Source organism: Salmo salar, chromosome 18, assembly GCF_965601325.2.
Source record: "Salmo salar chromosome 18, fSalSal1, whole genome shotgun sequence".
Lineage (NCBI taxonomy): Eukaryota > Metazoa > Chordata > Actinopteri > Salmoniformes > Salmonidae > Salmo > Salmo salar.
In genome coordinates this window covers 13,676,505-13,698,935 of record NC_138308.1, presented here as the reverse complement: position 1 = coordinate 13,698,935, position 22,431 = coordinate 13,676,505, and the positions used below count along the sequence as shown (strand labels likewise).

The 22,431-nt window shown below is 44.3% G+C and overlaps 1 protein-coding gene across 2 annotated transcripts in view; it reads left to right on the top strand.

Annotated features, from left to right (window-relative positions):
• tjap1 (tight junction associated protein 1 (peripheral)) overlaps nt 1–22,431 on the top strand; it is an 84,411-nt gene that overhangs the window by 32,530 nt on the left and 29,450 nt on the right. Inside the window, exons 2-4 of one of the 2 annotated variants that reach the window (XM_014154086.3) lie at nt 2,809–2,941; nt 7,184–7,242; nt 20,567–20,759. In XM_014154086.3, the coding sequence (XP_014009561.3) occupies nt 20,601–20,759 (159 nt within the window). In that variant the 5' untranslated portion in view covers nt 2,809–2,941; nt 7,184–7,242; nt 20,567–20,600. The remainder of the gene's footprint in view (nt 1–2,808; nt 2,942–7,183; nt 7,243–20,566; nt 20,760–22,431) is intronic. The other variant, XM_082964720.1, reaches the window with a different exon arrangement.

Sequence of the window (22,431 nt, the reverse complement as noted above, 5' to 3'; positions counted from 1 at the left end):
CAGACCCAGCCGGACGCTCCCTCTGCACCACAGCCCTCAGGCCCCCATAACTCAAACATGTCCTGAGCCCTGGCCGAGGAACTAATGTCACTATAGTATGGAAGACTGTCAGTCTCCTCTCAGGGGTGTGTCCACTGTCTCCGTCCAGGCCGGTCTGTCCATCTGTGTGAGCCTGTGCTCTACGAAGCGTATGAGTGGAAATATGGGTGGATTAAACGTCACACGGTTTAGGATGGGGCAGAGCGCGATTGTAGGTAGGGATGTGTTATAGGGCTGGGGTTAGGTGATGCAATATGGTGCATTCAGGAGGAATAGGCCCATGGCAGCTCTCAAAATGGATCCGTTTCGATGGAGATTGATCCATCACATGTATGATATTTACAATTCTTCTTCATGTCTCATATAAAGCAGCATGGATAAACTAGATCCAGTCCTCCTGCTCAGTACTTAGGCCCACATCCAATATGACTGAAATGCATTTTGTGCTGTCTTGTTGATGATACTTAAAGGGATTTGCATATTTTCTTGTCACTCCCCCACATGCATAACACAGTACAGTTCATTCCCCTCTATCTTTTGCGATATGATCTGTGATTTTTTTATCCATGTAGGCCTACTGTGAACAGAGCGGTGTCTCCCAGTCGGAAGACAGCTGCTGACATTTTAACTGACATTCCACCTGATGCTTTTAATTATATCCCGGCTTCGGGTGTGTTTTTGATTTATTAGGATCCCCACGCCAGTGGTGACAGCTAGTCTTACCGGGGTCGGACACGAAACGAAAAGGCGTTACAAAGAACGTGTTCGCGCCTATCAATTCCACATGCATGTCAGTCCATTCACACAACAAGTAGGTCACATGGGGGGGGGGGGGGGGGGGGGCGTTGAGGTTGCTTTATTTGTTTTTGGAAACCAGGTTTGCGGTTCACTTGTGCTATATAAGATGGAAGAGTTCCATGCAGTCATGGTTCTGTATAATACTGCACGTTTCCTTGTATTTGTTCTGGAACTGGGGACTGTGAAAAGACCCCTGGTGGCATGTCTGGTGTGGGGTAAGCATGTGTGTGTCAGTGCTGTGTGTAAGTTGACTATGCAAACAATTTGGAATTTCCAACACATTGTTTCTTATAAAAACAAGAATAACAGTCAGTCTTTACTCAACTCTTATCCAAGAGAGACTGGCATGCATAGTATTAATATTAGCCCTCTGATTATAATGAAGAGCAAGACATGTGCTCTGTTCTGGGCTAGCTGCAGCTTAACTACAGTACCAGTCAAAAGTTTAGACACACCTACTCATTCAAGGGTTTTTCTATAATTTTTTACTAATTTCTACATTGCTGAATAATAGTGAAGACATAAAACTATGAAAAAACACACATTGAATCATGTAGTAACCAAAAAAGTGTTGAACAAATCAAAATATATTTGAGATTCTTCAAAGTAGCCGGCCTTTGACAGTTTTGCACACACCATATGACTGGACAGTAATCAAGATGTTTTAGGCCGATGATGAACCGTGTTTTGTATTGTCTGTAAATAATTCTGGAAGAATGAGGGGAAAATCTTTTTCTTGAGTGGATGGTCAGGGGGTCAGAAAATAATTACAATTAACTTGTAGACTGCAGATTGACCGCAAGAAGCCTAAACGGATATAATATTTGACCCCCCCCCACCAAAAAATTATTTCAAACCTTGCTTACAGTTTGTATAAGATCACGTGTCTCTCTTATGTGTGGGAATATTTGGGAACAGATTTATTAAATTAAAATCACTCTGAGCTGATTTCCTGGTGTTTTTACCATCTTTTGTGTCCAACAATGAAAATGGAGAAATGCATTTAAAAACACAGCCCTAGAGTTAGAGAACCCTGCTGTAGTCTATGGCCCACTGCAGTGCTGAACATTTATTTTCTAAGACTTCAAACTTAAACATTTTTTGTTCATGACTTGAGCATGAAGTAAAATATGTCATTGAGGTAACCTGTGGGTTACAGTATTTCATCTACGCAGCAACCAAGGGGTACTGTGAACCTTGTCCAATCCGCAGTAGCACACATTTTAACCCTGTAAATACTTTCATAGCTTTGTCTCATTGACTTTCTGATTGGCAGAGACGAGTCAGTAAGTTAGCCCTGATTTTGCCAGGGTCGAGCTGTGAACTGACTGACTGGCTCTCGTCCCCAGGCAACAAATGTGTCGGGTCTTCGGCTACTCTCTTTTTCATTTATTTTATTCAAATGAAGGATTCAAAATCCCAGTATATCCTAAGGTAAGCCTTAATAAATTGGAGGTGAGAGATTGTCAGGTTTACTGTATCTATTTGGCTGGGCCCGGGGTGTTAGTCACGCTCTTGACAGGGCGATTTGGCTCCTGTGACCTTACTTTGAACAAATGACTTCACGCACTCAACCCCAGGGCTCATCCAAGGAAACAAAGTAATTAAGTTGTCACTTAATCATGCTCACATTAGAAACACTGGATCTCTGTTTGAAAAGGACTACGATCTCTCTTCCAGACCGACGGTTCAATCGAAGCATAAATGTATTATCAAGGCCTTATTTTTCCCTCAATAGCATCACTGTGCTTAGAGGGAGCTAATGTGTGGCAGCAGTCATTCAGGCAGTCAGACGGTGTGGGAGTGAATGTCAAGGACAGAGAATGAAAGCCTCCTGTATGAGGCTTGCCTCGCACACTGTCCCCTGAGCCCCAGCTCTGTCTGGCTTGTTACATATCCGAGGAGTCGGGAGATTGACACCTCGGAGGTACTGACACGACGTGTTTTTCCATCCACCTTCTTTTGTTTCAGGTTATCAGTAGCCCATAGGTTCACATGCCAAGAAGGCGAGGAGGAGGACAAGGAGGAGGAGGGGCAGGAAGAGGAGCCAGAGGGGACACACCCAGGGCGATCAGTCTGGAACACGTAGCATATGCTCCTAAAGGTGAGTGGCTATTCATACACCATTCTCTATCATCCTGCTTTACCGCCTTCTCTCTCTCTTTCGCTTGCTCACTCTTCCCCCTCACAGACACGCAACACACAAAGTATTCTTTTCATCCATTACTCTCTGTCCTTGGTTTCCCTTTTTCTTGTATATGGAAAATGCACAAAATCACTCCTATTATAGTGTGAAAATACACATTCATGTCCCTTCTGTACATTGGCCTTACTGTTTTGTGAATTGCTTGTCAGGTAAGTTTTGCATGGCACACTGGACCTGCTGTTTGGGATATTCTCCAATGGTTTCCTCAGTGAAGAATGCTTTTCACTCGTAAGCTCGAAATAGAGCCTGTTTAAACATGTTTATTTATTCATTGATACAAGAAGGTAATGTAATGGGTTTTCTGTTGACTAAATGTAAATGAGGCAGAAGAGCCACAATATTTGTAGTAAATGTCTAGTGTGTTGTTGTTAGTACAGTAGCTCCAGACACATAATACATGCGTCCATAATCGGGGCGAAGGAGAGCCAGCCACCTAGGTTCCACCAAATCAAAAGCCCTGAGTGTAACAATGACTCGGGTTATTATTCTCGCCCATACTCAATGTCCCTGGAAAATAATGACTATTTTCCACGGGCTCAGTTATATGAACCGTGGCTTTCTCTACCGCCGTTGAAATGATTCAAGCTTAGCCCCAAACAAGACTGAACATGGCCCTGTAGAGCACACCGCCGCCTGGTACAGGTGCTTGTTAATAACAGAGCACGCCGCCGCCTGGTCCAGGTGCTTGTTAATAACAGAGCACACCGCCGCCTGGTGCAGGTGCTTGTTAATAACAGAGCACACCGCCGCCTGGTCCAGGTGCTTGTTAATAACAGAGCACACCGCCGCCTGGTCCAGGTGCTTGTTAATAACAGAGCACACCGCCGCCTGGTCCAGGTGCTTGTTAATAACAGAGCACACCGCCGCCTGGTCCAGGTGCTTGTTAATAACAGAGCACACCGCCGCCTGGTCCAGGTGCTTGTTAATAACAGAGCACACCGCCGCCTGGTCCAGGTGCTTGTTAATAACAGAGCACACCGCCGCCTGGTCCAGGTGCTTGTTAATAACAGAGCACACCGCCGCCTGGTCCAGGTGCTTGTTAATAACAGAGCACACCGCCGCCTGGTCCAGGTGCTTGTTAATAACAGAGCACATCACCTCAGTGGAAACATTAGTTCATTTTTTTTTTTTTTTTGCAAATAACTCTCACTAGGTTCACTTTATATGCAGCTCCTTTTTCATTGGACCAGTTCAGGTGACCTTGAGTACACCAGCTGTGTGCCTCCATCTCCCCCCTAAAACCACCCGTTTACAGCCCGCCACCAACAGCTGCTCTAATTGGTTGCTATATTGGGTTGATGAGGCAAAAATGGCGGTACAATCAATCAATTTTTGCGAATTCATTTGTTACAGAAAGTTAAACAAAGCCCAGGTAGCAGGATGCTGGACATAGAGTAGAGAGGCATCTAAATAGCCACATTAGCACAGAATGACAGCAGGGGGAGCACAGATTAGGAGCAACATGAACATCCCAGCCGTTATTAACTATGGCATAGAGTGCTACCAGGGCAGTGGCAAGATAAACGCATCACAATAAGGGGTACTCTTACACCAACCCACTGTTCAGGAGTCACCTTAAGGATGGCTCTTAAAATAGAAATTCTACGATTGATTCATGACGACCATAAAGCTCTATGGTCAAGCTCTTCCTATAGCTGTGCCCTTATGCTGTAAGCCACAGGCTAAAAAGGTATATTTCTAATTTATATATATATATATATATATTTTTTAAATGATTTGGTTCCCTTACTGTTGACCGGCTTGTTCTATAGTAAATGAGCCCTATAAAACCCTGGGTGACCTCTGTGAGGCAAACAGTATGTTCCATTATTTTCTCCATGGCTTTAATCGTCGTGATTTTTATTATTTGTAAATGTCAAACAGTGCTGAGACTGTTTTTGAAGTGTGTGCATGTGCATACGTGTTTGTGGACTTGTGTGTGCAGGTTTTTTCTGCATGGGAAAGTCTTGGGCGGACCACGTAACTGTTTGTTTGTTTTTTGGACCGTTTTTCTGGATTGGATAAATTCTGTGTAAGATAATGTATGTATTTGTATTTTTTTTATATCTTTGAGAACGAACAATCATTAAAATAAAAGTTAGACAGTCAGGGAGAATCTAAATATTATGCATTCAGGAGTGTTTTTGTCATGACAGGAGGCCCCCATTTTTGATTTTGTTATACAATGTGAATCACTCCGATAGGATAAGCCATGGCAAGATTTGTAGAATATCAGGAAATTAGCTTTACAATTAGCAACAGTCATCAAAATTATGTTTTTAATGCAACATTTGGACAATGAATAACAATACTTTTTTAAATGTTATAAACCATCAGATATTGACTGAGTTATAGCACACACACCATTTTACAAATTAGATTTTAGTGGGAATTCAGGTGTTCACCTTATTGTGAAATGTAACAATATTTTCTTGTATCAGGTTTGGTAAAAATATTTTTTGTTAAAATAAAGACTATGTGCCTCATTTGTATAAATACACAGTGTATTTGCATATATGAAATACATTAGCATAAATGGGTGGAACAGGGCTTCAAGCACTAAACACTTCCCTAAACACTACCCTATCTGCACTCAATCACCTGCACTGTCTAGATTGCCTTATTAATTACTGTTATTGTCTTGCATAATTCAACATGTTTGCCAATCGCAAGATACCCTTGGATTAGAAATCAACACACTTGACTCTAGATTACACCCATCAAAACATGCTTGACATTGTTGGCGAGATCAGACACATTACCATAATCCGAGTATTCATTTTCAGAAGTTGCTTTTATTTCCACACGTCTAATTTGTCAAAATGGCAACTTTTTTATTAAATTATAACTTGTTTCAATTCCACACAAAAATGAACACCCATAAAAAAAATGTAGTTATCTTTTTTGTGATGTAAGATGTCGAGACGATGCGTTAAATCCCAGCGACGCTTTAGCGTTCTTATAGATCCAAAATACATTTTTGTATTCCGTCGAGCCCATTTCAAACACACAGGAAGACGGCTGAAAGACAGATCCTCTGGTGGGCGAGGCATGCACGTTGCTATTAAAACTGATTATCTGTGTAGAATTGCAGGATATGAGCTTTAAAACAGCTAGATGTTGTCACTGCTGTCAACAGGAGTTGGCTAGCACACCATTGGCCACGCCCATGCCACACCCACCAATTAAGCCCCATTTTGATCCAGAAAAAACCCTGGTGCATTTGTAATCCAGGGCACCACCAGCTGATTGTCACGCATTGCTGGTGACAACAGCACAGGCGTTCACATTTGTTATTCTCTGCCACATCTTCCTGCAAGGGTTGCTTATCCACGGCCCTGAGCAGCCCAAAAAAAGACCGCTTTTACACTGAATAATATTGTGTGTGATCAGCTCAAGGCAGATAAACACACAGAGAGAGAGAGAGAGAGAGAGAGAGAGAGAGAGAGAGAGAGAGAGAGAGAGAGAGAGAGTGGTAAAGTTATAGCTGGAAACCAGAAAGCTGTATTAGCCAATTTAAGGAGAATTTATTTAGAAAATATACATATCCTTCAAGAGTTCTTTGATACAGGAATACCAAACACCCACTGTGTTTAAATTACAGTATTCTGCTTAAACATATGCCTACTTTGTTTCGTAAAAATAGTTTTACGAAACCAAATCCAGGTAATTGAAGATTCTGAAAGTGGGGCGCTGAATGTTGTATGAAGTGTTCTTGCTGTGCAATCACCCTCACGTGAATTTCCACTCAAACATGAAACTCTCTCTCAATATTTGATTTAACGTTTTAGGTAGAGTGCCTCGGAACAGTTTTGGGTGTGTAAAAAGTTATTTTTAATTTTTTTCAGTGACCTATTTTTGAAATCTGGTATCATTGTGAGCTATGTCACTCAAATCCCAGTGGACATCATTAGGTAACTGGGTATGATAAAGTAGTGATTCCACACATAATGTTTTTAGGGTTGTCTCAGGTTAGCGAGTCCCCTTGGTGTGTCACGATTCTGGAGGAGGGAACCCAGCATAGCACCACGTGCATTGAATCCTTTCTATCACGGAGGGTAAAATGAAGTCACTAGCTAATAGCTATTTTACTGGAACCCTTTTGATTACATTTCAGCCTGCTCCTTTGTATCTCCTCAGAATGCCTGTGACTTAAGAACCTGTGGATGAGGACATCGCTGGAATACCTCAGAATTTGGGTATGGTGGTTATTTTCATAGAACATATTTCTATTTATAATAATGATATACCTAGGGTTGTTTCAGTACAGTTATATTGCTATGTTTAGGTGTGTGGGTTTACCATGGGGAAATGTTTCTGGTATAATAAGTCACCAGACGGGGCGGCAGGTAGCCTAGTGGTTAGAGCGCTGGACTAGTAAACCGAAAGGTTGCAAGATCGAATCCCCGAGCTGACAAGGTAAAAAAAATCTGTCGTTCTGCCTCTGAACAAGGCAGTTAACCCAATGTTCCTAGGCCGTCATTGAAAATAAGAATTTGTTCTTAACTGACTTGCCTAGTTAAATAAAGGTAAAATAAAACCTGGTAATAGCGGCCTACCACAAATTCCTTTTTTTGCTAAGTTTGCCGTATTGTACATTGCTCTCCACTTTTTTTTTCTATGGTCATTAGCAGAGTATACATGATCCAAATTTTGGATTGTGCAAATTTTATTGCCACATTGAACCAAATCGCGTGCTGTAGTTTAAAAACTTGGTGGATAGTGCTAAAACAATGGTTTCCCTCAAGATTCTGCCATCTTTATGCACATTCGCCATTGGGGAACCACAGAGCTCCACTCAGATCCCCTGTGAAGTACATACAGAAGGCTCTAGAAGATGCTGTGTTCTTCATGCTACTGATTGCAGAAAGCGTTGGATATGTTTGCTCATGTGTGATTATTTTGCGGTGGAAGAGCTGTACGGTTTCCCATAATGATGATGCCGTTTTGTTTTTTTAAAGTAGGTTTAGGAACTGGGATTGTGTGGTGTAATAATTGTATCAAATGTAATGCTACTGGATTGTGCCATTTCATTAAGAGATATTTCAGGCCTTCTTGCAGCATATCATTCTTCATGTCAGTGTCAGCTCAGAATAGCTTGTTAGATTTCATGTCATGTACACAAAGTAAAGCTAAATCACTGACTAGGCTTTGCTATTCTAAAGTATGTTATAGTCAATTTTGCTCTATGTTCTAAGTACTGCTGTACCCACTAGCAATCTATACTGAGCAAAAATATAAACGCCACATGTAAAGTGTTGGTCCCATGTTTCATGAGCTGAAATCAAAGATCCCAGAAATGTTCCATATGCACAAAAAGCTTATTTCTATAAAATGTTGTGCACAAATTTGTTTACATCCCTGGTAGTGAGTATTTCTCCTTTGCCAAGATAATCCATCCACCTGACAGGCGTGGCATATCAAGAAGCTGATTAAACAGCATCATTACACAGGTGCACCTTGTGTTGGGGACAATAAAAGGCCACTCTAAAATGTGTATTTTTGTCACACAACACAATGCCACAGAGGTCTCAAGTTTTGAGGGAGCGTGCAATTGGCATTTTGACTGCAGGAATGTCCAACAGAGCTGTTGCCAGAGAATGTAATGTTCATTTCTTTACCATAAGCCACCTCCACCGTTGTTTTAGAGAATTTGGCAGTACATCCAACCGGCCTCACAACTGCAGGCCACCTGTAATCACGCTAGCCCAGGACCTTCATATCCGGCTTCTTCACCTGCTGGATCGTCTGAGACCAGCCACCTGGACAGCTGGTGAAACTGTGGGTTTGCACAACTGAAGAATTTCTACACAAACTGTAAGAAACCATCTCAGGGAAGCTTATCTGCGTGCTCGTCATCCTTACCAGGGTCTTAATCTGACTGCAGTTTGGCGTCTTTTGTGGGGGGAAAACTAATTGGCTGCGCCAATGTGAAATACATAGATTAGGGCCTAATACTGATCTCCTTCTATGAACAAGTCAGTTAAATCTTTGAAATTGTTGCATGTTCCATTTTATATTTATGTTCCTTATAATATTGAGATGTCTTCCTCCTTAACCTCAGATTGCCTAATCAGAATCCCTTCATTTGATGTGCTGTAATTTCATACACTCACGGTTCCTCTGCCTGACGATCTTTGTGCTGTAATTGCATCTGATCATTCATTCCAAGGCTGATTTAACTCACACCCTCATTTACAAAGACCCCCCCCCTGGCTCATTCAAATACACTGTCTTTAGGTAAATGGCATTCCAACACTCATGTCCCAAGCAAGGGCTGTCACTACAAGTAATTCCATCTTTCTAATGAGCTGAAAGGGTTTTTTTCTGAATCAAAAAGGGGCTTAGGTGGTGGGCGTGGCAAGGGGTGCGGTCAGCTGCTTTTTAAAGGTGGTGTAGAGAAAATTCCTGCAATTCCCCAGAAATTCTCACATTTGAGGTTAAGCTAATTTCCTGAAATTCTACACTTTTTGCCATGCAGCTGAGAGACAATGTATCAGTTTAAAGCTAATTTCCTGCAATTCTATGTGTTTTGCTAATGCTGTGTTCTTTTGCTCACACACAATAACCAAAAATATACTGTTAAATTAATTGATTTTGGAATTTTAAATTCTCCCTGACTGTCTCTAGCTTTTATTTAGGTCATTGTTAGTTCTCAAAGATTATATTCTAAGAAAATATATAACATTTTAGAAATTTAACAGACGCTCTAATCCAGAGCGATTTACAGGCGCAACTAGGGTTAAGTGCTTTGGTCAAGGGCACATCACTAGATTTTTCACCTAGACGGTTCGGGGATTCTACCTAGGCTACCTGCCGCCCATATCTAGGTCCATTATCTTTCCTACATAATTTATCTGTTTTTAGTCGTTTACACCGAAAGCTTTGTTTATTTTACACTTTTAGGACTTGGGCAACCTGAAAAAACACTTAGTGTAGGTGGTTCACCCAAGCATTTCAATGGCAGAAAAATCCCTTGACTGAAGTTTTCTCGGGCCACTAACTATTTTGCCAATTGGATTGGTCCCCTCTACCACACGGAACCCCACTAATCTACCGACAGAAACGCACAAGGTGGCTAAAAACAGTCCATCTTCTGCCAGCTTACTACCCATGGCCCGGCTAGCTGTCTGAATCGCCGTGACCCCATCCAACTTCACTACTCTCTGGACCCTTATGATCACTCTGCTAAGCATGCCTCTCCTTAATGTCAATATGCCTTGTCCATTGCTGTTCTGGTTAGTGTTTATTGGCTTATTTCACTGTAGAGCCTCTAGCCCTGCTTGTTATACCTTATCCAACCTTTCAGTTCCACCACCCACACATGCGATGACATCACCTGGTTTCAATGATGTTTCTAGAGCCTATCTCTCTCATCATCACTCAATGTCTAGGTTTACCTCCACTGTATTCACATCCTACCATACCTTTGTCAGTACATTATACCTTGAAGCTATTTTATCGCCCCCAGAAACCTGCTCCTTTTACTCTCTGTTCCGGACGTCCTAGACGACCAATTCTCATAGCTTTTAGCCATACCCTCAACCTACTCCTCCTCTGGCGATGTAGAGGTGAATCCAGGCCCTGCAGTGCCTAGCTCCACTCCTATTCCCCAGGCGCTCTCTTTTGATCCCTAACTACAACATTTTCAGACAAGATAGAACGGCCAAAGGGGGCGGTGTTGCAATCTACTGCAGAGAGAGCCTGCAGAGTTCTGTCCTACTATCCAGGTCTGTACCCAAACAATTTGAACTTCTACTTTTAAAAATCCACCTCTCTAAAAACCCACCTCTCTAAAAACAAGTCTTACACCGTTGCCGCCTGCAATAGACCACCCTCTGCCCCCAGTTGTGCTCTGGACACCATATGTGAACTGATTGCCCCCCCATCTATCTTCAGAGATCGTGCTGCTAGGTGACCTAAACTGGGACATGCTTAACACCCCAGCCATCCTACAATCTAAGCTTGATGCCCTCAATCTCACACAAATTATCAATGAACCTACCAGGTACCACCCCAAAGCCGTAAACATGGGCACCGTCATAGATCTCATCCTAACCAACTTGCCCTCTAAATACACCTCTGCTGTTTTCAACCAAGATCTCAGCGATCACTGCCTCATTGCCTGCATCCGTAATGGGTCAGCAGTCAAACGACCTCCACTCATCACTGTCAAACGCTCCCTGAAACACTTCAGCGAGCAGGCCTTTCTAATCGACCTGGCCCGGGTATCCTGGAATGATATTGACCTATCCCTTCAGTAGAGGATGCCTGGTTATTTTTTTTTAAGTGCCTTACTCACCATCTTAAATAAGCATGCCCCATTCAAGAAATGTAAAACCAGGAACAGATCTAACCCTTGGTTCTCTCCAGACCTGACTGCCCTTAACCAACACAAAAACATCCTGTGGCGTTCTGCATTAGCATCGAACAGCCCCCGTGATATGCAACTTTTCAGGGAAGTTAGAAACCAATATACACAGGCAGTTAGAAAAGCGAAGGCTAGCTTTTTCAAGCAGAAATTTGCTTCCTGCAACACAAACTCAAAAAGGTTCTGGGACATTGTAAAGTCCATGGAGAATAAGAGCACCTCCTCCCAGCTGCCCACTGCATTGAGGATAGGAAACTCTGTCACCACTGATAAATCCACTATAATTGAGAATTTCTATAAGCATTTTTCTACGGCCGGCCATGCTTTCGACCTGGCTAACCCGGTCAACAGCACTGCACCCCCCACAGCAACTCGCCCAAGCCTTCCCCATTTCTCCTTCTCCCAAATCCAGTCAGCTGATGTTCTGAAAGAGCTGCAAAATCTGGACCCCTACAAATCAGCCGGGCTAGACAATCTGGACCCTTTCTTTCTAAAATTATCTGCCGAAATTGTTGCAACCCCTATTACTAGCCTGTTCAACCTCTCTTTCGTGTTGTCAGATTCCCAAAGATTGGAAAGCAGCTGCTGTCATCCCGTTCTTCAAAGGAGGGGACACTCTAGACCCAAACTGTTAGACCTGTAGCTATCCTACCCTGCCTTTCCAAGGTCTTCGAAAGCCAAGTCAACAAACAGATTACCGACCATTTTGAATCCCACCGCACCTTCTCCGCTATGCAATCTGGTTTCAGAGCTGGTAATGGGTGCACCTCAGCCACGCTCAAGGTCCTAAACAATATCGTAACCGCCATCGAAAGAAACAATACTGTGCTGCCGTATTCATTGACCTGGCCAAAGCTTTCGACTCTGACAATCACCACATCCTCATCGGCAGACTCAATAGCCTTGGTTTCTCAAATGATTGCCTCGCCTGGTTCACCAACTACTTCTCTGATAGAGTTCAGTGTGTCAAATTGGAGGGCCTGTTGTCCGGACCTCTGGCAGTCTCTATGGGGGTGCCACATGGTTCAATTCTTGGGCCAACTCTTTTTTTTTTGTATACATCAATGATGTCGCTCTTGCTGCTGGTGAGTCTCTGATCCACCTCTACGCAGACGACACCATTCTGTATACTTCTGGCCCTTCTTTGGACACTGTGTTAACAACCCTCCAGATGAGCTTCAATGCCATACAACTCTCCTTCCGTGGCCTCCAACTGCTCCTAAATACAAGTAAAACTAAATGCATGCTCTTCAACTGATCGCTGCCTGCACCTGCCTGCCTGTCCAGCATCACTACTCTGGACGGTTCTGACTTAGAATATGTGGATAATTACAAATACCTAGGTGTCTGGTTAGACTGTAAACTCTCCTTCCAGACTCACATCGGGCATCTCCAATCCAAAGTTAAATCTAGAATTGGCTTCCTACTTCGCAACAAAGCATCCTTCACTCATGCTGCCAAACATACCCTTGTTAAACTGACCATCCTACCGAACCTCGACTTCGGCGATGTCATTTACAAAATAGCCTCCAATATCCTACTCAATAAATTGGATGCAGTCTATCACAGTGCCATCCGTTTTGTCACCAAAGCCCCATATACTACCCACCACTGCGACCTGTACGCTCTCGTTGGCTGGCCCTCGCTTCATATTCGTAGATGACCTGGAGCCAGCGGGTTTGGCGACAAGACCCTGCTAGGTAAAGTCCCCCCTTATCTCAGCTCGCTGGTCACCATAGCAGCACCCACCTGTAGCACGCGCTCCAGCAGGTATATCTCTCTGGTCACCCCCAAAGCCAATTCCTCCTTCGACCGCCTCTCCTTCCAGTTCTCTGCTGCTAATGACTGGAACGAACTACAAAAATCTCTGAAACTGGAAACACTTATCTCCCTCACTAGCTTTAAGCACCAGCTGTCAGAGCAGCTCTCAGATTACTGCACCTGTACATAGCCCATCTATAATTTAGCCCAAACAACTACAGTGGGGCAAAAAAGTATTTAGTCAGCCACCAATTGTGCAAGTTCTCCCACTTAAAAAGATGAGAGAGGCCTGTAATTTTCATCATAGTTGAAGTGTACCTATGACAGATAAAATGAGAAAAAAATATCCAGAAAATCACATTGTAGGATTTTTTTATGAATTTATTTGCAAATTATGGTGGAAATTAAGTATTTGGTCAATAACAAAAGTTTCTCAATACTTTGTTATATACCCTTTGTTGGCAATGACACAGGTCAAACGTTTTCTGTAAGTCTTCACAAGGTTTTCACACACTGTTGCTGGTATTTTGGCCCATTCCTCCATGCAGATCTCCTCTAGAGCAGTGATGTTTTGGGGCTGTCGCTGGGCAACACGGACTTTCAACTCTCTCCAAAGATTTTCTATGGGGTTGAGATCTGGAGACTGGCTAGGCCACTCCAGGACCTTGAAATGCTTCTTACGAAGCCACTCCTTCGTTGCCCGGGCGGTGTGTTTGGGATCATTGTCATGCTGAAAGACCCAGCCACGTTTCATCTTCAATGCCCTTGCTGATGGAAGGAGGTTTTCACTCAAAATCTCACGATACATGGCCCCATTCATTCTTTCCTTTACACGGATCAGTCGTCCTCGTCCCTTTGCAGAAAAACAGCCCCAAAGCATGATGTTTCCACCCCCATGCTTCACAGTAGGTATGGTGTTCTTTGGATGCAACTCGGCATTCTTTGTCCTCCAAACACGACGAGTTGAGTTTTTACCAAAAAGTTATATTTTGGTTTCATCTGACCATATGACATTCTCCCAATCCTCTTCTGGATCATCCAAATGCTCTCTAGCAAACTTCAGACGGGCCTGGACATGTACTGGCTTAAGCAGGGGGACACGTCTGGCACTGCAGGATTTGAGTCCCTGGCGGCGTAGTGTGTTACTGATGGTAGGCTTTGTTACTTTGGTCCCAGCTCTCTGCAGGTCATTCACTAGGTCCCCCCGTGTGGTTCTGGGATTTTTGCTCACCGTTCTTGTGATCATTTTGACCCCACGGGGTGAGATCCTGCGTGGAGCCCCAGATCGAGGGAGATTATCAGTGGTCTTGTATGTCTTCCATTTCCTAATAATTGCTCCCACAGTTGATTTCTTCAAACCAAGCTGCTTACCTATTGCAGATTCAGTCTTCCCAGCCTGGTGCAGGTCTACAATTTTGTTTCTGGTGTCCTTTGACAGCTCTTTGGTCTTGGCCATAGTGGAGTTTGGAGTGTGACTGTTTGAGGTTGTGGACAGGTGTCTTTTATACTGATAACAAGTTCAAACAGGTGCCATTCATACAGGTAACGAGTGGAGGACAGAGGAACCTCTTAAAGAAGAAGTTACAGGTCTGTGAGAGCCAGAAATCTTGCTTGTTTGTAGGTGACCAAATACTTATTTTCCACCATCATTTGCAAATAAATTCATTAAAAATCCTACAATGTGATTTTCTGGATTTCTTTTTCTCATTTTGTCTGTCATAGTTGACGTGTACCTATGATGAAAATTACAGGCCTCTCTCATCTTTTTAAGTGGGAGAACTTGCACAATTGGTGGCTGACTAAATACTTTTTTGCCCCACTGTACCTCTTCCCCTACTGTATTTATTTATTTATTTTGCTCCTTTGCACCCCATTATTTCTACTTTGCACTTTCTTCCACTGCAAATCTACCATTCCAGTGTTTTATTTGCTATATTGTATTTACTTCGCCACCATGACCTTTTTTTGCCTTTACCTCCCTTATTTCACCTCATTTGCTCACATTGTATTTAGACTTATTTTCTACTGTATTATTGACTGTATGTTTGTTTTACTCCATGTGTTGTATGTGTCGAACTGCTTTGCTTTATCTTGGCCAGGTCGCAATTGTAAATGAGAACTTGTTCTCAACTTGCCTACCTCGTGAAATAAATAAAATACGTTTGACTTCCTTTTTAGAAGATAACTGGGCCGTAGTCAGTTATAATAATGCTGTTTTTCAGGCAAAGCTTTAAGACACATCTGACATATGAAGAAAAGGACAAGGCAGGGATACCATTAGGGAAGTTCATTAAATGGGACTTGTTGCCTGCACATTTAAAAATGCCACAAACTAATGCTTCTAACTGCCGGAACATTTGAAAAGACCCCCCCCCCCTGTGTGTGAGTGCGGCTGAGAACTGAGAGTAGAAACCAATTCTTTCATGACGGATGGAACGCAACTTGCCACCCTCTCGTGCTGCCACTTAAATCCCAGGCAAACATCAAGTCCCGAAAAATCACTATGCTATTTTCCACTGCGCTGTTATTGAGAAAAGCTGCCACACAGCTGTAAAGTGTATTTCTGTAAAGAGCCGCAGTGCTGTAAAGTGACAGAAATCCACTCTTAATTGGCTTTCTTAAGAGGTCGATTTCACAAATCCACACGCAGGCAGAGACAGAGACGTGGGGACAGAGATTCCTATTGGTAAAACATAGGCAGTGCATACATACAGGCGGTACATCCATGTGGTGTTTCATTGATCTGGTTATTTTAGTGACCAGGGACAAATTGGCTGACATTTTCTATATCTGCCAACGTTATTTGACCCCAGGCCAATAGGTGCACATTCTTATGCAGTTGGTTAAGCAGGTCCGGTGGCAAAGACCTGTTTTGAGTAGATGCACCCTTCCTTTCCAGTGCAGGGGTTGCCATGCCTTGCGTGACATGGGGACTTGTAGCGTAGGCCATCACTCTAGGCTTCATCACTCAAATGTGAAGAAGAAACACACAAAACATTTATGATTTCCAGACTCAAAACATTATTTTCTCTTCCCTTTCTTGCTGTAACTGAATTAATGTTTAACGGAGGTCTGGGTCACTGACTACACCATGCATGAGAAATTCAGTGTGGCAAGGAAATAGAGTTCTTGAGGATGAGTCAAACCGTTACGTAGTACAGCGATTTAACATCTCGTGTTAAGTCCAAATTCCTCCCTTTCCACCATACTGTGAAGTCCTTCGCAATCTAGATAGAGGATAGATGAACCACAGAAATAGAATGACTAGAACAGGCTTGGAACTTCTAATGGGGATGCACGTTCTAGTCATTCTTTCTATGAAATGTAAATAGTAGAAGCATCAGTTAAGTGGGTGTTGCAGTTTCCAAAGACAAAGGTCATATTTTAATGTCTAGGTGAACTTGATACATGCTATAGAATGCTAGAGAATGTTTTCTACAGTATATGCAAATTTTGTTTTACAAAGTTGGTTATAGGGAAAGACAGGGTGAATGGATGGAGTCGGACACAAAGGATTTACTGCTGATACCGGACCGGCTCTGATGCTCGTTGGATGTGGCAGGGCTTGCAAACTATTACAGACTACAAAGGGAAACCCAGGCGGGAGCTGGCCAGTGACGCGAGCCTACCAGATGGGCAAAATTGTTATTTTATTTTTTACCTTTATTTAACTAGGCAAGTCAGTCTTGCAACCTTTCGGATACTTGTCCAACGCTCTAACCACTCGGCTACCTGCCGCCAATAAAATGCTTTTTTTTGTTGTTTTTTGACGCAAGCAATACTGAAGCATCCATGAGAACACCAGCTATTCCAGACGAGCGAGACTTTTTTTTAAAACAGGTCGACATTCACAAGGCTGCAGAGCAAGACGGATTACCAGGACGTGTACTCAGAGCATGTACTGACTAGCTTGCAAGTGTCTTCACTGACATTTTCAACCTGTCCCTGACCCAAGTCTGTAATACCTACATGTTTCAAGCAGATCACCATTGTCCCTGTGCCCAAGAACAGCAAGGTAACCTGCATAAATGACCATCGACCCATAGCACTCACGTCTGTAGTCATGAAGTGCTTTGAAAGGCTGGTCATGGATCACATCAACACCATCATTCCAGAAACCCTAGAGCCACTCCAATTAGCATAACGCCCCAACAGATCCACAGATGACGCAATCTCTCTTGCACTCCACACTGCCTTTTCCCACCTGGACAAATGGAATACCTACTTGAGAATGCTCTTCATTGACTACAGCTCCGCGTTCAACACAGCAGTTCCCTCAGCTCATCAACAAGCTTAGGACCCTGGGACTAAACACCTCCCTCTGCAACTAGATCCTGGACTGACCGCCCCCAGGTTGTAAGGGTAGACAACAACACATCTGCCACGCTGATCCTCAACACGGGGGCCCCTCGGGGGTACGTGCGTATTCCCCTCCTGTACTGTTCACCCATGACTGTGTGGCCAAACACGACTCCAACACCATCATTAAGTTTGCAGACGACACAACAGTGGCAGGCCTGATCACCGACATCGATGAGACAGCCTATAGGGAGGAGGTCTGAGACCTGGCAGAGTGGTGCCAAGACATCAACCTGTCCCTCAACGTGATCAAGACAAAGGAGATGATTGTGGACTACAGAAAGACGGGCCGCACAGGCCCCCGTTCTTTTCGAGGCTGTAGTGGAGCAGGTCGAGAGTTTCAAGTTCCTTGGTGTCCACATCACCAGCAAACTATCATGGTCCAAGCACACCAAGACAGTCGTGAAGAGGGCATGACAACTCCTATTCCCCCTCAGGGGACTGAAAAGATTTGTCATGGGTCCTCAGATCATCAAAACGTTCTACAGCAAGGTGCTACAGAGGGTAGTGCGTACGGCCGAGTATATCACTGGGGCCAAGCTTCCTGCCATCAAGGACATCTATACCTCTGTCAGAGGAAGGCCCTAAAAATGGTCAGACTCCAGACACCCTAGTCATAGACTGTTCTCTCTGTCACCGCACTGCAAGCGGTACCAGAGCGCCAAGTCTAGGTCCAAGAGGCTCCTTAACAGCTTCTACCCCCAAGCCATAAGACTGCTGAACACCTAATCAAATGGCCACCCGGACTATTTGCATTACGCTGATGTTACTCGCTGTTTATTATCTATGCATAGACACTTTACCCCTACCAACATGTACATATTACCTCGACTAACCTGAACCCCCCCCCCCCCTTATTTAGTAAACTCTTACTCTTATTTTTCTTAACATTGTTGGTTAAGGGCTTGTAAGTAAGCTTTTCACAGTATTCGGCGCATGTGACATATATAGTTTGATTTGATTGGCACTCTGCTCTGACATCGCATACACTAGTTCTGACCATGTGTCCCCACCCCTCCGCACTGCACAAGCTTCTGTCATGTCACAGGGAAGGTCATCGATCTTTCGTTGGAATTCCGCTGTGACGCACCAGCCTTTCCCTCCCTTTATTTTCCCCATTGAACCAGTCAACGGGGTACACACACTGTAAAAATAGCAACATGATGAACACCCCTGTGCTTCTCATGTGGGACATTAGAGAGAACAGTGGTGGTGGGGGCATCTGTGACCCAGGAAGCGGTGGACTGATCAATGGCTTATTTTCATTGGTCCCCCCAGGGCATAATCCAGTCGTGCAATTATGCACTGTTTTGGGAATCTTTGAACAAAGCCAGAGGTGGTTAGACCTTCTTTTATTCCATAATGTTTTCCTAATCATTCAGATTTCTCAGAATGTTCTCCTCAGGGATACATAACAAAGTGCTGATGGGACTCCCTAAAAACACACCGCTTCAAACCCTTTTCCAAACCTTAACATAATTCTTCTAACCTGCTATGTTAATTTTCCTAACCTTCTGTGTAAATTCTCCCAACCTGCCATGAAGAAGCCACTTCTGGTCTTAGCTGTATCGAAGTGTTGTTTTTAGGATGTTTTTAGGTTATCTTGAGTGCTGGTCTTCAATCTGGTTTATTGTATCTGAACCTCTTAAGAGGATTTCTGTGGCTTAAGTTGTCGGCATACTTCAGTTCGGCTGGCAGGTATGTGCTCGCATACTCCCTTAAAAGACCATCGCTAGAAAAACGCGGCAATAGTACTGTTTGTCAAAAAAAATGCCGTAGCCAGTATACACTTCCTCAAAGATAACTCATCTGTCATTACTTTTCACGTTTTTTGCCAAGGAGATCTGTCGCGCAATATTACATCCAACTAAGATGTTTGCTGCAGTGTTTCTCAAGTGAAAAAAATTGTATAAAAATGATTTGTCTCATTGAATGACAAACACTTCATTGAAGAATCCCTAATGTTCACTTATGAAGAGGCGTAGACTTTGGCTACCGACTTCAGCTTGCCTCTAAAAAATGTGTGCACAAATAACCTCGGGGGAAAAAAACCTTGCCAAAGACCGAAATGTCATGATATATGCACAAACTCTTCAGAACTGTTTCGGCTGGAAAGCATGCGGACACATTTACAGTGCAACGAGTGTATCTGACTGGGGCATAAGTAACATGTATAATGGATATAGAGAGGACTACGGTATCCTTCTCTCTGCTGCAGGAAGGATAGACGGCTCTCTGGTGTTTCTCCACTCTCTGTGGCAATTGGATCCACAGGGCTACAGAGTGACTCAGCAAAAGCCAAGTCATCAATCAGAATAGATATAGTGACAGGCTCTTCTCCTGTTCAGCTTCTTACTCATTTACGGCCACTAGTGTGTGTGGGTGTCCCTGTGTTCCTAAAAGTGCCTTCCGGAGCATCAGTGTGTTTGGTGCATTGTTTCGATTTTGGTAGGGGGTCTGGCTTCTTTTCCTAATGAATGTGCCTAGTTTTTACATTCTAAACTTAGCCCACAATGCTTCCAGTCAGTGGACTGTAGTTTAAGAGTTTCTCTATTGGAAACACACTTCTGCTTGTAATCAATTGTAGGCTTGAGGGCATGCTCAGATTTTCCCCTCTCTCATTCTATTCCACATACACGTATGCACACACATACTCTGCAGACAAAATTCTGAGAGCAGATATAAAAATAAAAAAAACTCCATCACGACACATGAATTGTGTTTGATGTTTATTTGAAGTGGCATCCCATACCCCTCCCTCCACTCTCCACTACAGACAGTTTTCACCAGGCAGCCGTTTCTTTTACTGCCCACTGCTACTGCTCTCATCAAAGCCTATTGATTCAAACCACTTTTTTGTTGCAGCCGCTTTAGGAGAGAGGGAGAGTGGAGAGAGTATGCATGGTCAGAAGGGAGGGAGAGAAAGGGAGGGGAACTGGACACAGACCTTTACAGCTGGCTTTTTGCACAGGGCAGGGCTCGGCTCAGGGCTGCTGGTGCTTCTACCACATCTAATGCTTGTCTCCTGGCAGGAATAACCGACCGGACAGACGCTGAGCACCAAGGATGACGAGCGCTACCCCGGCCAGGAAGCCGTACCGCAAGGCTCCGCCTCAGCACCGCGAGTCGCGCAACAGCTTGCCCTCGTTCCTAGAGGACCTTAGTGGGAGCACGCCGTCTGCGCCTGCCAACACCGCTGGCCCCAACCCTCCTGACCCCTGCCAGGTAATTCGCATTCCAAACCATACTCCAGATTTTCAGCGAACAAAGTTCACAGACCCCTACCTGAAATGCCCAGTTAGTCCTGAGGGCCGCAATATATTTTCCTCCTCCTGGTCTCTGCTCTCGGACAGTGAGCTGGACGTCTCCAGCCTGTCCAGCCTGGATCTTACCGTCCTGCCCCCACCCCAAATCTTCAGCCATAGAGGCGTCGCAGCCAGGGACTTGCAGGGGATGAGACGTTTCTTGAGCCGCAGTGAGGGCCTACTCGCTCTCTCTGGAGACGAAGACCTCTGCTCAGATGACTCCCAGCGAGGTGGCTACTCTACCTCTCCAGCCCAGTCCAGTCGCAGCCTGGAGCGCTCACTGGTCTTCAAGGACAATGCAGAGATCCTGGTTCCCAGAGGAGGTCAGCACCACCAGCAGACTTCCTTCCAGAGACTAGCCCTCCCTCCTAAGGGGATCCTAAAGCAGCCCAACCAGCTGGGCGTCCACTTCTCAGACCTCAGGAAGTCCAAGTCTGCCGAGATGCTGGGCCAGAGCCGAGGCCGTGGCCGGAAGCCCCAGAGGAGGTCTCTGGCCAAGACCACCTCAACCAGACATATAACCCCATCCTCCACCTCGCAAAGCTCAGCAACCTCAGAAAGAATGATCCAATTCCTAGAAAATAAATTGAAGTTCTCCAACTTCCTGGATGATGTCACCACCAGGGTCATCAGCCCTGCCAGAATGCAAATACTGGGTGGAAAACAGCAAGAGGACACAAGACCGGTTAAGGGAAAACAGCCTCAGCACCAGGCAAAAAATTCTCCCCCGACTCCTGAAGCGAAGAAGAAGCGAGGAATCGAGAGGAAGTCTGCGATGAGCCGGCCGTGGGACGAGTGGTCCTCGGCGCTGGACAGTGACAGGCCTTCCAGGAAGGAAAAAGGTCGGCCAAAGACCTGGCACCCCACCCCGAAGGACATCCATAACCAGAATGCAGAGAAGCGTAGGGCAGGCCCCCTTAGGGAGGGAGCGAGGCCCAAAGCTGAGGGGCCCGTCTACAGCCGTGTGGGGGGTGGCGGCGACTCCAGCTCTCGACGCTGCAGTGAGACTGATTGCAAGGACAAGAGTTGGCAGAGAGACCATCACCAGCAAAAACGGCACCAGTCCTCTCAGCTGGACACCAGAACACAGCACAAGGACGCTATGGATAAACCCACAGCTAAATACGTGCCCCAGCCTCCTCACTCTGAAACAGTATCACAACACCTCTCTTTTTCTATTTTATCACAGGTCAAGGTATGTGAGGAGAAGTTCTTTCTTCCTCCCCCCCTCCATTGTTGTACGCCTTCCAGAAAAATAATTGGAAGCCTTCTCAACAAATATGTGTATTGTGTCGAGCAGATTCAACATGCGAGTTGTTTAGCTACAACTCTCGTCATATTATAAAGTGAAATTACATTCGCCAATAACTGAAGGTAAGTCATTTCCCTAGATGGCTCGAGAGTAGAAACGTGCTGTACAAACAATCAAGTGGTATTCACTAGCCAGCTTTCGAGTCCAATCCAAACTGAAAAGGTCAGTGTTGTGCAGCTGTCATGTTAGTTCATCCTTTTTTACTTTTAGATATTTTTATTTTAATGCACTGCATTCTGTTATAGCGCTACGCTGAGTGTACAAAACATTAAGAACACCT